The 15,152-nt window shown below is 43.3% G+C and overlaps 1 protein-coding gene across 2 annotated transcripts; it reads right to left on the bottom strand.

Annotated features, from left to right (window-relative positions):
• Positions 1-9: 9 nt before the first annotated feature.
• On the bottom strand, positions 10-14,134 carry LOC139371226 (scm-like with four MBT domains protein 1). Of its 2 annotated transcripts, none has more exons than XM_071111435.1 (21): positions 14,043-14,134; positions 11,257-11,314; positions 11,045-11,139; positions 10,696-10,939; positions 10,418-10,506; positions 9,993-10,245; positions 9,755-9,852; positions 9,542-9,643; positions 8,899-9,058; positions 8,708-8,790; positions 8,462-8,588; positions 8,095-8,208; positions 7,879-7,921; positions 7,684-7,751; positions 7,446-7,585; positions 5,753-5,862; positions 5,402-5,577; positions 3,490-3,668; positions 3,171-3,392; positions 2,544-2,672; positions 10-1,128 (listed from the first exon to the last, which is right to left on the bottom strand). In XM_071111435.1, the coding sequence occupies exons 2-21, from the start codon at positions 11,279-11,281 to the stop codon at positions 988-990; spliced, it is 2,598 nt and encodes an 865-aa protein (XP_070967536.1). In that variant the 5' UTR covers positions 11,282-11,314; positions 14,043-14,134; the 3' UTR covers positions 10-987. The 2 variants fall into 2 exon arrangements, with proteins under 2 accessions (XP_070967536.1, XP_070967538.1); XM_071111437.1 differs by having other exon boundaries at positions 3,490-3,620; positions 14,043-14,121.
• Between the last annotated feature and the right edge of the window lie 1,018 nt (positions 14,135-15,152).

Here is a 15,152-nt window from a genome sequence, read left to right as displayed (position 1 = left end):
ATTGCTCTCTATTGGGATGAGATTCAGGCTTTAATTCCACATTCTCTTATAGCAATCATATTCAACAAACATATTGACAAAATCAAATGAATAAATTCCAGTTTTATCACCTGTAAGAGTAATAGATCTCAATGGCAGAGACAGGTAAATCAGGGGAAATAAAACACAAACACAGCAAAGACAGCTAGTAGAATGGCTCCTGAAAATAAAGCATACACACACTAGTCCACCAATAGTTGTAGTTAAAAGGTAAAACTATACAAATATATAAAGGGTCACAAAGGGTCCCAATATTTGGTTTATACTTATTTGAATTTTGCTCCAAAAACACCTATATCTTAATGCTTTACAACAAGCCCTAGTTAATGTCTTCAATATGATTAGATGTTAAAATCCCTCTCTGAGAAGACGAAAAGGGTGTCAAACAGTGGGGATGGCTCTTTCTGTGGGTTTCCAATCTCAAATGTATGTCTACATTTTGAAATAAGACCTTTGCACAGATACTTTCAAAGCAAATATGTTTAGTAGAAAATCAGGCTATAACCATTAATCACCCTATTGTACTAGAAGACCTTTTAAATATGTACACTATATACAAATTCACCCTGCTATGTACACTTTACATACCGCAATATAGTACATGGTTTATTTGTCTTTGTGCTTAAATCCTTGCATTGTCAATGCTTGTCAAGTTGATCAAATGAAACCAGGAGTCATTTTGATATTGTGGGTGAGATAAACCTGAACATGAATATCCATGTTAAGGTGTCTTTACCTAGAATACAACGAGGCAGAACCCTTTCTGACCATTACACAGTAAAAAACAGGCAAAAATGAAAGTCTTGATCCATCTGATGTCCATGCATGACTGCTGCTGTTGTGCTGGGCCTGGGTGCAAGGTCCAAAGGATGTCCAGCTGGAAATCAGTTATGGAGTCATTTAATGTTACTGACTGTATGTAATGTTTATTTCGTTCAGAACCCTCAGCTATGTAGCAAATTTCTGGTAGAATTCAAGTTTCACCCTTTCGATATGGTGACACAGCTTTATGGCTGGTCCCAGTTTCAGGTCCATACACTCCTGCAGTGTGGGCAGGTTGAGCAGAAGCAGAGCCTGTCCATCAATCTCCTGAAAACACAAGCATGGTCATGGGGTTAGACAACAATAGTCATGGATTTAGGCCACACTGTACACCAATGCTTGACTTGGGATAGAAGAAGTGCAGGAGCTGTCTTTTTCCAAGTCGGTCCATTAGACTACGTTCACCGAAATTCACAAATGACATTATACTATAGAGACCTCTGATTATTCACCATTAATGGTTTATACACATTTTCCATGCCTTTTAACCACATGTGTAGTACTATTATTATAGCCTACAAGAAAAAGTTAAGCATTATTGACACTGGAAAGCTGCTGTGTCTGATCCCATGTAGACCTACCACCTCCTGCCGTTGTGCCCTTGATCAAGGCACTTAGACCCCACATAGAACTGCACTGTTAGTCACATGTGGTCAACCCTCCATCTGGAGAGCTCCTGGGTGTGCAGGCTTGGCCTTTTCAACATTACAACCAAATACTTTTGTCTTTATAAAATGATTCCCTCATTCAATAAATCAGGGATCAAATGGATAAGGTAGCCTACTTCAAAGCAACCTATCTAACTAGACATGTTAATATATAAGGCTTAAATATTCATGTTTTGGAGGAGATCTATGCACAGCAAGTTCTTTGTCAATTAGGCTATGATTAAAATATGTTTTAAGTTGTCGCAATTACATGGCTACTATTTAATTGAGGAGAATCACAGCTTTCCAACAACGCAGATGTATTTAGGCTCTACAGTGCCGGTGGAAAGGAAACAACAAAATTAATGCTTAGTTAGCAATAGTTAAATAGCAAGATAACTACTACAAGTTATGTTTTGAATTCTAATTAGTCTGTTTGTCATTATTTTTTACCGGCTGCTGAAATGTCACGCTCTCTCTCCTCGGGCAACGGCCCACTCGCACTGGCACACACGTAGCACACATGCAGCACACACGCAGCAACGCAGCACAGACATGCACTGAAGGGTCATTCCGATAATGGCCGATGTCATTTTTTAATTGATTGATCATATTTAAAAAAATTGCTTTCATGAATTACATAAACAACAACTATGAATCTAATTTCCATGACTTTTCATAACTTTACAAACCCTAATTTTCAATCTGCGTAATCTTGAACAGCCTACTGTCACTCACAGATTCACAGACTAGCGACAAATAAACTTGAACAAAGAGTAATCAGGAAATGAATGCTCACTCTCCATTGCTATTCAATGAAGATCACGCTTTCATTCCACTTTGACCAACCTTTTTTGCCTTAGTGTGTGAATCTGGGCCAGCAATAGGTTACTTTGTTTTTATAACGGTGCCGGTATGCAATTCCCCCAAAATTAGAAGTGCCAGTACGGCATTCCAGACAGATCCGGCCCAAGTCAAGCACTGCTTGTTATACAGTCGAGATAATGATTCTGTGTATGTGTGTGTGATTATTACCTGATCCAGGAAGATGCGTGCCAGGGGAGCACAGTCGGTGGTTCTGATGAAACACACCACATCAGTCACACTCCACTCCAGGGGACTGGTGTCCAAACACAGTTTCTGGGGAGCCTCACCTCTCAAGCTCTGCAGAACACAGAGATGCAGTTAATTAATTCATCATACTATATATAGAAACGGGTTGGCTGACAACGTCACATAAAGCAATGCGCACACTTCAATGGGGCAGACAGTTGTGTGATGTGATTCTGGATGGCAACAATGACAAGAAGCTGCCACGTGGGGAATCGTAGGTGGCTCGTTTCAGCTAGTTTGATCTTGTTCTTGATATCATGTCTTGTTTTGAGGTGTTTTGACTGATGTCTACGCTAATATGGCTAAAACTTGCTAGCTAGCTAACCAACAACTGTAACAATGTATTTGAGGGACAACAAGTGCTCATTGTGCAAATGTATTTATGTTTTCAATAAACATTGGAAACGAAATATAGTTAACATGTTATCAACAATCTAAGCCAAACTGTCAGTTTTGCCCCATAGTTGCACACGCATCGGTTTTGTTGCTAAACACCTAACCGTCTATTCACAGTGAACAGACAAAAAGGAAAAGCACAGTACAGTTCACCTTTGGTGAAGGTGGGTGGTTCTCATCATCAGAGTAAGATGGGGAGCGAGGTTTCCTGCGTTTTCGGGTTGGTCTGGGCGTTGCAGGAGGAGAGGGGGATGGGGTGGGTGGTTGAGACTTCCCAATGGAATATTCTGAATCGTCCTGATCATCCTGGAGCTCAGAGCCAGTATCGTCACTCAGAGAGTTCTCATCATCCAGATCCTCCTCATCTCCACTGCCCTGTGTTAGAGAAAGGGATGGTTAAGTTTAAAGATATCTCGATGTGAGTGTGTGTGTGTGTGTGTGTGTGTGTGTGTGTGTGGAGTGTGTCTGTTACCTGTGGTGAACCGGCAGGTGTGTTGTCTAGTGAGGCTGAGGAGCGTCTCTTCTTATGGACAAATAGTTGCTTTCTCCTCTTCCTCCTTCTACCTCTTCTCTTCACCCCTCCTTCTAGGTTAGAATGCCCCCCTGGTGGGCGGCCCACTCGTTTACATTTCTTCTTACCATAATAATACGCTGCAGAGAACACATCAATACTCCAATCTCAGTCCTCCTGAGCATTCTGCATCCAATGCTTTATCATCAACATACGCCGTGAATTTGGAAAGTATTCAGACCCCTTGACTTTTTACACATTTTGCTGCGTTTCCCCTCACATAAATCTTCACACAATACCCCATAATGACAAAGCAAAAACAGTTTAGACATTTTTGCAAATTTATAAAAACAAAAAAACCTTAAATATTACATTTACATAAATATTCAGAACCCCTACTCAGTACTTTGTTGAAGCACCTTTGGCAGCGATTACATCCTCGATTCTTCTTGGGTATGACTCTACAAGCTTGACACACCTATATTTGGGGAGTTTTTCCCATTCTTCTCTGCAGATCCTCTCAAGCTCCGTCAGGTTGGATGGGGAGCGTCGCTGCACAGCTATTTTCAGGTCTCTCCAGAGTTGTTCAAGTCCGGGCTCTGGCTGGGCCACTCAAGGACATTTAGAGACTTGTCCCGAAGCCATTTCGGTGTGGTCTTGGCTGTGTGGTTAGGGTTGTTGTCCTGTTGGAAGGTGAACCTTCGCCCAAGTCTGAAGTCCTGAATGCTCTGACAGAGTTTTTCATCAAGGATCTCTGTACTTTGCTCTGTTCATCTTTCCCTCAATCCTGACTAGTCTCCCAGTCCTTGCCGCTGAAAAACATCCCCACAGCATGGATGGTGCCAGGTTTCCTCCAGACGTGACGCTTGGCATTCAGGCCAAAGAGAATCTTGTTTCTCATGGTCTGAGTATCCTTTAGGTGCCTTTTGGCAAACTCCAAGCGGGCTGTCATGGGTATTTTACTTAGGAGTGTGTTCTGGCCACTAAAGTCCTGATTGGTGGAGTGCTGCAGAGATGGCTGTCCTTCTGGAAGGTTCTCCCATCTCCACAGAGGAATGCTGGCGCTCTGTCAGAGTGACCATCGGATTCTTGGTCACCTCCCTGACCAAGGCCCTTCTCCCCTGATTGCTCAGTTGGCCAGGTGGCCAGCTCTAGGAAGAGTCTTTGTGCTTCCAAACTTCTTCCATTTAAGAATGATGGAGGCCACTGTCTTGTTGGGGATCTTAAATGCTGCAGCAGGTTTTTGGTACCCTTCCCCAGGTCTGTGCCTCGACACAATCCTGTCTCAGAGCTCTATGGCCAATTCCTTCGACCTCATGGCTTGGTTTTTGCTGACATGCACTGTCAACTGTGGGACTATATATAGACAGGTGTGTGCCTTTCCAAATCATGTCCAATCAATTGAATATACCACAGGTGGACTCCAATCAAGTTGTAGCAACATCTCAAGGATGATCAATGGAAACAGGATGCACCAGAGCTCAATTTAGAGCTTCATAGCAAAGGGTCTGAATATTTATGTAAATAAGATCTGTCTGTTTTTTATTTGTAATATATATTTTTTTTAGTTAAAAAACTTTTTTCGCTTTGTCATTACGGAGTATTGTGTGTAGACTGATACATTTGAATCCATTTTAGAATAAGGCTGTAATGTAAAAAAATGTGGAAAAGGTCAAGGGGTCTGAATACTTTCCAAATGCACTGTAGGTGCATAACGAAATACACATAAAACAGACACTGCGTCCCCTATTTGTTGATTCCCCCCTTACTTATCAGCATTGAGTGCCTCTTTATCTCCATAACACCGGATTTCTGAACACCAGGTTTTACTCATATGTATTTGATTTAGAGCAATTGAGTAGGTCGCACGTACTGTATTTGGTCTTGGTGAGCACAGAGCAGTTCTCTGAGCAGCGCTCCAGAACCATGCGAGGTCCAAACAGGTTTGGGCAACACTCCAGCTTGATGCAGGTCTTCCTACAGAATTCCGCCACACAATCTGCTGTACGCACTATCTCCACCGTAGCCCGGTAACTCTTTCCCTTGTACCTGCCGGTCAAGAACAGATGCTCAGGTTAGCAACGCTAGAACAGCTTAGCCAGGTCCAGTACACACTTTAATCATCAACTCAACACAAACATGAGCATAAAAGTTTAGACTGAATCTATGCAGAAAGTGCATTTGGTGATTGTAATGACGTTATGATAGAGCATGCGTTCCTCACTTGGCTTTGAGTGTCTCTCCATGGCCGTGCCAGCGGTCCTCCTGGTCTAGCTGCAGCTCCCTGAGCACCCGGCTGGGCTTGTAGGCTGAGTTGATCAGCAGAGTCAACACCTGGACAGGACACAGGGAGATGGAGAGAGACATAAAGGGCTTAGCATGGATACTGTTCCCAGTCTAACTGGGAAGTCAGGAGTGATCTCTGGGATAGCAAGATTTTGCCCTATTACCAACTGCCCTTAGGGGATTTGAGTAGTTTAGTTGACTTTTTAGTACAATGTGATACAGTTATTACATCATAGTGACCGTATTACCACCACACAGGGAGTGACGAGTCATGACCACAGTCAAATTACCTGTGACCGTTGGTCGCTTATGTGTAGCCTACCCAACTTGCTAACGGCCCTCACTAATGGCCTGGTACTCAGCGCTCTATAGTCCCTCTAATTACGTTCGAAACACTTTATGATTGAATTTGAATAATCTTAATGATGAGGACAAATGGTGATGGGAGTTAGAGGTCCCGTTCTGAAAAGGACACGGGAAAGCCCTGGACCCAATATGCATCATTACATTTTTTAAACACATTCCAAACTGACCTAAAGACAACGATCAGAAAAGCCAATTATTTTGCTACTTTATTAACCGCTAGGGAGAAAGGGAGGGAGAGAGACGCACAGAGCAAGCAGCTCTAACTACTATGGAGCAAGGGAGGGGCTGTGCGGTGTGTGAGTAAGACGCAGGCTCACTCGGAGGCTCGGAGCACTGGAGCAGGTACAGAGTGAGAAAGAGACAGCAACCACTTGTGCTAGTAGACTAACTTTTTGCTAGTTATTTATCACCCATCCGACTGCATAGCAGCCTATCTGCCTTGACTGCATCAAACCGAGAGAAGTAAGCTAACTAGGCTAATTGAAGCTAGCCATAACGCTACTGCGCTTCTCACAGTCCTACAGTTAGCCTACAAATAACAACAACTCCATTCAGATTATAAATAGCAGCCTTGGCTTTTGGTCGTTGTAGCCTTTCCTTCTAATTTTACTTTTAATTCTGTCATTTTAATTCCATCTTCCACTGATTAGATATCTCCCAACTTGCTTGCTACACAATCAGAGCAGCAATGCAATTCTCTCTCTCTGCGGAAGCGCATGCCTTTTTTGCCAACTTTTTCCAAATCATCAAAATAGTATCATTTTTATTTATTTTACCTTTATTTAACTAGGCAAGTCAGTTAAGAACACATTCTTATTTTCAATGACAGCCTAGGAACAGTGGGACTGTTCAGGGACAGAACAACAGATTTGTACCTTGTCACCTCGGGGATTTGAACTTGCAACCTTCCGGTTACTAGTCCAACACTCTAACCACTAAGCTACCCTGCCACCCCAACACCTTAAGCATCATGGAGCCCATATGTTTTTATCTGTATGGTTTGTATACCTATCACAACTTAAGTTACCTCTAAATTAAGTGTAGCCTATAGGACCTGTTTCAAATGATCACTTTTACGCTCAACACAATAGCCACTCCTTTCGACTTTTTAAAATGTAGGCCTAGATGTTCCAAACGCCCACATCAGCAGCTTGTAAGTGTGGAATCCCGGAGATGCTTAAGGTGTTTATGTTAATTAACGGTCACCGCCACAGCCCTAACATAATGTAGTATGTTTGTTCCAATCCCACCCAGGTGCTCCTCACCTCTTTGAGAACCAGGACACAGTTGCCAGGGCCAACACACTGGGGCAGCTCCGCGATGCGGCCCTTGTTCAGGTAGGGGCCAGAGAAGCAGCGGTGGTTGAAGAAAATCTTGGGACAGCAGTACTTTCCATTCCCCTGTCCTGTACACAAACACATCACACAGAATGTAAGAGGTGTGCCTCACGTCAGAAACCCCAATAATCTATTTCTCTGGTATGTCTACATGAGAAACACTCACCAGTCTCTGATTGGCTGGCCAACTGCAACCTGAGTGTGTCAGGTGTTGTGGATTTGGGTGGTGCTCGGCTATAGGGACAAAGATACAGTTTAGGGGTCAAAGTGCATGGGACTGGAGTGTTAACCAATCAAAAGTGGACAAACAACCAATTACCAGCCAATGATAGATTCCTTCCTTTCCCATAGGCCTACTTACTGTTTCTCAGGCTGCACCACAGCAATCCTCCTCTGCTTTTCAACTGTAAGACAATATATAATCACCAGTAATAAAACTCTACTGAAACTATACAGAGTACTGTCAAATACGGCGACTGCAATGGTTAAAACTTCCATGCATATTGTGGAATGCTAGTGGCTCCCCTTCACATTAGAGAGAGAGAGACACAATGTTATCTTATTTTGGGACACCCACCTTTGGGTTTGATGGGGTACAGCAGGGGGTAACCGTTGGTCTCACACCAGCTGACAGGGAAGATATCCAACGAGTCCACATGAGCTATCAGCTCTGGTATAGCCTGTTTCAGCCCTAGACACAAAGAGACTGATTTAGACCCACAGAACTAATTCATTATCTAACATTAATACCATCAGTGTGCACAAGCCCACACTCAAATGGTCCCAGACTAAGATTGAAAAATGCAGGGCCTAGATATGATTATTTTATTTTATTTATTTAACCTTTATTTAACTAGGCAAGTCAGTTAAGAACAAATTCTTATTTACAATGACGGCCTAACCCGGACAGCGCTGGGCCAAGATGCGTAGCTACAGGTTCTCACCTTCCAGGCCAAGCCAAATATGTTGCCCTTTGACCTTGGTCACCGTTGCCACGTGAATGTGCTCAGGTGAGATTGGGTTGACCGCCTCCAACTTCATGGCCTCTTTAAAGCTGTGATCAGACTGTTCCTGAGAGGTAGACAGGGATACATCAGGAGAGAGAGAGTATTCATGTCCCATGTTCACCCATGCTATACACTCATGTTATATAACATGCATTGCTCTATGTAAGACAGAGCTTGACTCACTGTGAGGAAACAGTGTTGTGGTGCTGCCTCGGCCTGACACTGTTTCAGGTAGTCTGCCCAGTCAAAGTCCTGCCCCTGGTACCCTACACACCCGGAGAGAGAGACCACAATACAATTAGATCAATCCTAAAAAAGAATAACTGAGCACATTTTTAAAAGTAGCTCTGTAAATGTTACGAGCGTTTCATCACCTGGAGGGGGGCTGAGCGGGAGGCCGTTCTTAAGGCTCCACTGGGCAGGAAAGATCCCAGGACTGTCCCTGTGACACAGGAAGGACCCAACGCCCTCTGCCCCTGAATCATCACCACGGAGACTGTCCATCTTTACTAGGAAGCACTCGTCACTGAACACCTGAAGAGGAGAGGTAGGGTATCACATCACACTCCCCTCTGGGCACAGACAGCAAATCAACTTTTATTCCACGTTAGTTTAACCAGTGTGTGCCCAGTGGGTCATGTCTGCTCTATGCGGTATTTACCCTACCCTTGTTCCATAAGCATATCTCACCCAAAGGTAACCTCACATACACTACCATACTGTATCTTAATGACTTCAATTTCTACTTGGTGGGTAGGCTCCCAGAGTTTACATGGGTACTATGTCAGGATTTATTTGAGCAAATCTCTACTCTCCTAGCCCTGAGGTGACCACTGATCTGGGTGGACTGAATATGCAACAACAATATAGCTGAAACTGTTGGGTGGGCTGGAGTGCCTTCACTACTGTACTGCCATCATCCAACCCAGTCATATGAATCATCTCTGGTCCGAGAAGAACGTAGTCCGACAATTCTAGGAGCCTGAGGTGAGACTGGGCCAGTAAAGAGGTTGTCACCTTGATAACGGTGGCAGGACTGATGCAGAAAGGGGACGTAGGGTCAACGGCCTCCAGTTTCATCCCCTCAGTAAAGCAGTGGGCAGCAATGGCAGGCCGGTCCTGAAGCAAACACACACACACACACACAGTGATGGCTCATTCGATCAATATTGCACTGGTATTCCACAGACCCTTGTAGTGCTAATACATACTGCTTGGTAGTGTCTTTACCTTATAGAACTCTTCAGAGAGGGCCTCATCATGAGGCTGATTACTGATCCTCTGTCTGACCTCCTCCCACTCCTCCTCCGTGTGCAGGGGGACCAGGGCTGAAACAAGCAACCACACACACAAATGATCATATTAAACAGTAAAAAAACACAACCTCAGATTTATTAATGAATCATATTTAGCTTTTTGCATTTTGAAACTGAATTCACCCAAGATCTTTCTGAAAAGAGCTGTTTACCTGAAGGAGGCCTGAGGGTGCAGCCGTGCTCTTTGGCCCAGCCAGGTGGGTGGAGGCGGGGGTGCAGGTAGTAGAGCCAGAGGGTGGAGTGTGTATCAGGGAGTCTCTCTGTGCCTGCTAGGCGTAGTCTCAGCCTGCCACCCATGTTCTCCTCCACCTCAGCGCCCCACGCCACCCCAGGGTCAACACTGTCCTGCAGCTCCACACTGCAGCCTGGAGACATCAGGTCCACTGGGTCCTTACCACGCTGGGGCTATAGACACACACACACGAGCACATACGCGTAAGCGCACAGGCAGACACACAAGTAAGGACATGCTGGATTACACTCAGCAATACCCTTACTGATAAAAAGTGAGTTCAAAACCCTTGCTTATCTGGCATACATTCCCAGTTGTTCCAGTTTATAACTGAGCCCCTCTCACCCCTTCCAGCAGGTTGGCAGGTGCACTGCACTTCTCAGCTAGGGCTTTCTCCAGGACACCCTCCCAGTCTGGTTGCTTCTCTCTCACACCTGAGGTGGGCGATGGAGAGACATGGTTAAGGATTATAAAAACAAGCTTGGGAAATGTCTTTGAAAAACTCAGGTCTAGATTTCATGGTAATAACCCCGTAATAACCCTCGTACAACTAGTTGGGAGTGGAAGAGATAATTCACAACAGCCATCCCAGTGAGTTCTCTCCCCAGTCCTAGCTCCCTCACCCTCGGGGGGTCTCATGGGTTTGCTCTGCTCCCGGCTCCAGCCCAGGGGGTGGAGGTCAGCCGTCATAATGTCGCACCAGAAGTCGGCACGGCGGTCGTCGTGGTAACCTTCGTATCGCAGGAGGAGCAGCTGGCCACAGGTGGTGATGATGGTGGCCACCCAGTAGGGTTGGTCGGTCTCTGAACGCACACACACCTCCAGCTTCATACCTGGAGTCAGACCTGTCTGCAAGCCCTGGTCCACCTGGGGAGAATGATATATGAAAAGCTCTTATAAGGTGAACTATTGATCAACATTGTATGAGTATTGTGTGTGGTTATGAGGAGTGTAAATAGTCTCAGTACTTACGTGTTTGAAGGCATGGTGGGGCACAGACACTGCCCCGTTCTCCTCCAAATAGTCATCCCAGTTAAAGTCAGACACATCCAGACTAGAGTCTCCGTCTGCAACACACACACACAAATACGCACACGCATACACACACACAGGTTAATTATGTTATTTGTGTCAAAAAGCCCTCTCCACCAGTAACAAAGCTGCAGGTCCATGTTGTTACTCACCGGACTCCAGCAACTCATGACTCATGTTGGCTCCTCCTACCGACCAAGTCTAGAAGCTCTGGGGAAGAAAGGAAAGACAGATTATTATCTAGAAAAGATGGACATCATTCTTTAAATCTGTTTGACAGCCAAAACCAGGAGAGCAAGAAAGCATAGTAGGCTGTTGGTAAAAGTGGCATAGGTGGTCTTAGGGTGCAGTGCTTACATTTTGTTTTTGGGATGGGGAGGGCGGCTTAGCAAATGGAAGTATAAACAAAGTTTAGTTATTGTGTGTGAGAGAAGAGTGACACAGAGAATATTTAGGTACGTGTTTTGAAAATACAAAATGACCTTGCTAATACAAAATGACCTTGCTAATACAAAATGACCTTGCTAAGTTGCTAAAAGTATGAGAGAGGACTTAATCATTTTTTAAATGCTAAATGAGGTGAAATACATCTCAAACAGACCACAACTTTGAAACAAAGTTGAACTGTAGGCTATAGCCACTCTGTGACAACAAAGAGGATAAACTAACTGAACACAACAAGAGAAATAGCATTTATATACTGGGCATGAGAGAGCATTAGAGATGACAATAGCTGAGAGGTTTGTGTAAAGGATGCGGAGGATAGCTGCTCTGTCACTGCTGCTCCATTCAGCAGGGCTGTCAGGCCTGTCTTTGTCATGTCTGATGTCTCTATTAAAGAGGAGACAGCCATCAGACAGGGTCTCCCTGACCACGGTCCGGACACCACGGCCCACGTAACCCAGGATCAGCCCTTTACCCACGACCCTGCTGCCCACACACACACACACACACACACACACACACACACACACACACACACACACACACACACACACACACACACACACACACACACACACACACACACACACACACAGCTATCCAGCTGAGGACCTCATTGTGCTTGAGGTCACACTCACGTCTCAAACACTAGGGAGGATGAAAAGAGCAGCAGAGCCATTTAGCTATTGACAAAGAGCCAGCCCTCAGTGTTGGGCTGCCTTCTGATAACTGATTATCTCCAGAAAATATTTTCAAAGTTGTTGATTGAAAGACAAAGAATGCTTGAAAATGTCAGCATGTTTTTTCCTCAATATTTCCATATGACATATACACAAGTCTGAATGAAGCTGAGAAGAGGAGGGGGTTGATGAGAAATTATTTCTTGATGCTGAAATTTTAGGGAATTCACAGGTCATTCTGTTAAACAAACTGTTACTTAATCACCAAAGTGAACAGGAAAACGAACAACTTCCCCCATCGTTTAATAGAGGCCTACCCAGTACTCTTTAATAGAGGCCTACCCAGTACTCACACTCACCACCAGCAGACTGACTGCCTGACTCTCAGACCGACTCTTTCTAGCAGAATGTACACTGACTCACCCTGAAAGAGAAACTAGAATGCATACACTAACACACGCTGATCTTTACAACCGCCTCCTAACAGTTACTGGATCATATGATCAGTGCTTAACATGCCTTTGACTGAATGAAGTCCTCTGAGTCACACTGAGTGGTCGCTGGGCAGGAAATGCAAGTTAAAGAAATGCATTGATTGGACACACAAGGGTTTGAGAAATGTACTGTAAACGAAAGTGAAGTCTGTTGATGACATGGGTTTATGTCGAGAATAACCTTAGACGAATGGGAGTATTTTCATCAAGTACAACAAGTTCACAACAATGTGTTGATGTGTTTATGAATCCTCGTTGTCAGCAATTAGCTTACACATAGGCTTCTTGTTATTTGAGAGATTGTATTTCAGTGTTGTATGTTGCCATTGTCAAATAGTGGCCTAAATGTGCCCCTCGCACGTCACAAGACATTAAGCGCAGTATTGTAACTGTCATTTGAACTGGATTTGTCGTGTTAATGCCCATAGAAGAGCTTGGCCGGGAGAAGTGGAAATCACATTTTTATGCAAAAAAACACTTCATATTGATATTTCATCGGCAAGTCAAATAAAACAATGTTGCATTTTAGGCTACATGGCACATCAATTGAAACAATGTTGCAGTTTATAGCAAAATGTCAATTGAAACAATGTTGCTGCGATTACTCAAGTTGCATAACTGGGAAGTTGGAGTTATAGTTGAGTTATAGGCAGTTTAGTGCTTAGATTAGCCTACGTGTAAATGGCAATGTTTATAGCATAATTTATCTGTTAGGCATACAACAACAATGAAATAAAATTAAAATGAAATCTAAAGGATTCCTAGGCCTATTTGATTTAAAGTCAAATACACCAGAGTCGTCTATTATAAATCGTGCAGCCTTTATTATATAAGAGCGATAAATGGATTAAGTTCAGTAACAACATTTTCGGGGAATTCTCGATAGACGCTTTCAATAATTTTCAAGCTATTAACGCAATAGCTTTGCACAGGCACGAGCGCCGATGATCCAACTTTCACAATGGAACGTGCAATAAGAGAAGGACACAGAATGCAAGAAATAACATGTATTTCATAGCCTCTGTGTTTATTCCATATAGGTCAGTTCTGATGCCAAATGCACCAAGTCGAATGCGGCTGATTCGGCACATGCTAAAAACGTCTGTGACCAAGTCAAGTTACTAGAACGTCATGGCTTGAGCAATAGGCTAGCTACACTGTAGCGAGCAATAAGGGCGCTTGCACTCGACCGAGCCCGAGTCATCTTTTTTAGAGACGGGAAAAAAGACGCAGAAAGCATCAAAATGCATTATATCATATTAAGCTCGTAATAAACAAAATATAGTATGTGAGTATTTAGTTACATAATCTGATTCTTACCAGTAAATAGTTTTTCAACTCGGTTTTAGATGCCGTCTCTTTCCGCCTAGTCGTTCACGACCTCATTCCAATATGGCACAAACTGCCACTGCGCATGTTCTGCCGCCTATATCCACATTCTAAACCCGGGTAGATAATATTGTCGGCTTTGACAATGAAAAAATGACTAACATCTTCAAACAATACAAATTGACATCTCCAAAACCAGTATTAACAGACGCAAAGAAAATTAAATTTATTTTTTTATTTTTTTATTCAGAAATAGCCTATTTCAGAGGAGGCAAATAATATTAATATTCTTTAACGTTGATTGAGACAGAAGCTTTAGCCTACGTTTGGCTAATTTCCCTATGGATTCAACACTTTGTTTAATCGTTGAACTAGAATATGGATCGCACGTATAACCGACTCACTTTTGTTGAATGGCATTTTTTTTATATAAAAAAACTGTGAAGGTGATATTGACTTTTGCCTGGAAAAATAAACGCATCGAGTTGCTTACATTTGCCTCATTGTTCCGCACAGAAATGCATATACAGATGAGGAAACTGAAGGATATAATGGAATAACATAACAGGCTTTTTTTCCACAATCAGAAAATCTAAGATTTGATGGGGGGGTGTCGGGGACTGTGTGATAATAAGGTGTTTGTGAAATGTTTGGGTGTGGAGCTTTTAGAAATATGCTTTCATAGCAATATGCTTCCAATTTCACGGCGAACCAAATGTGTTTCTCGTTTTTGACTAGGCTATATTAAAAGGAGCCCCGTTTGTTAAAGGCATGTTCTCACGACGACGATGTAGACTAGGCTAAAACTGAATTAATCCCCACAAAATACCAATGCATTTGGTAGATGAATAGAAAACATTTCTGAGATTTCCGTTGCACGGTCGTTGCGAAAGGAAATGGTATAACTACAATTCAATAAATGTGGCATAAGGAGAATTCATTCAATATGCTTGAATGAATGGCACGAATGGCTTGAACATTAAAACCATTTCTAGCCTAACTTCTTTCCAATTTTACAACGTCGATTTGATCTTTCTTTAAAAAAAATGTGGTCTAACTACAGACATGATAATAACATATGAAACAAAGGAGGATAATGTA

The sequence above is a fragment of the Oncorhynchus clarkii genome, chromosome 17 (assembly GCF_045791955.1).
Source record: "Oncorhynchus clarkii lewisi isolate Uvic-CL-2024 chromosome 17, UVic_Ocla_1.0, whole genome shotgun sequence".
Lineage (NCBI taxonomy): Eukaryota > Metazoa > Chordata > Actinopteri > Salmoniformes > Salmonidae > Oncorhynchus > Oncorhynchus clarkii.
Note: the sequence above shows the minus strand (reverse complement) of the source record. Positions and strands in the feature narration are given on the sequence as shown.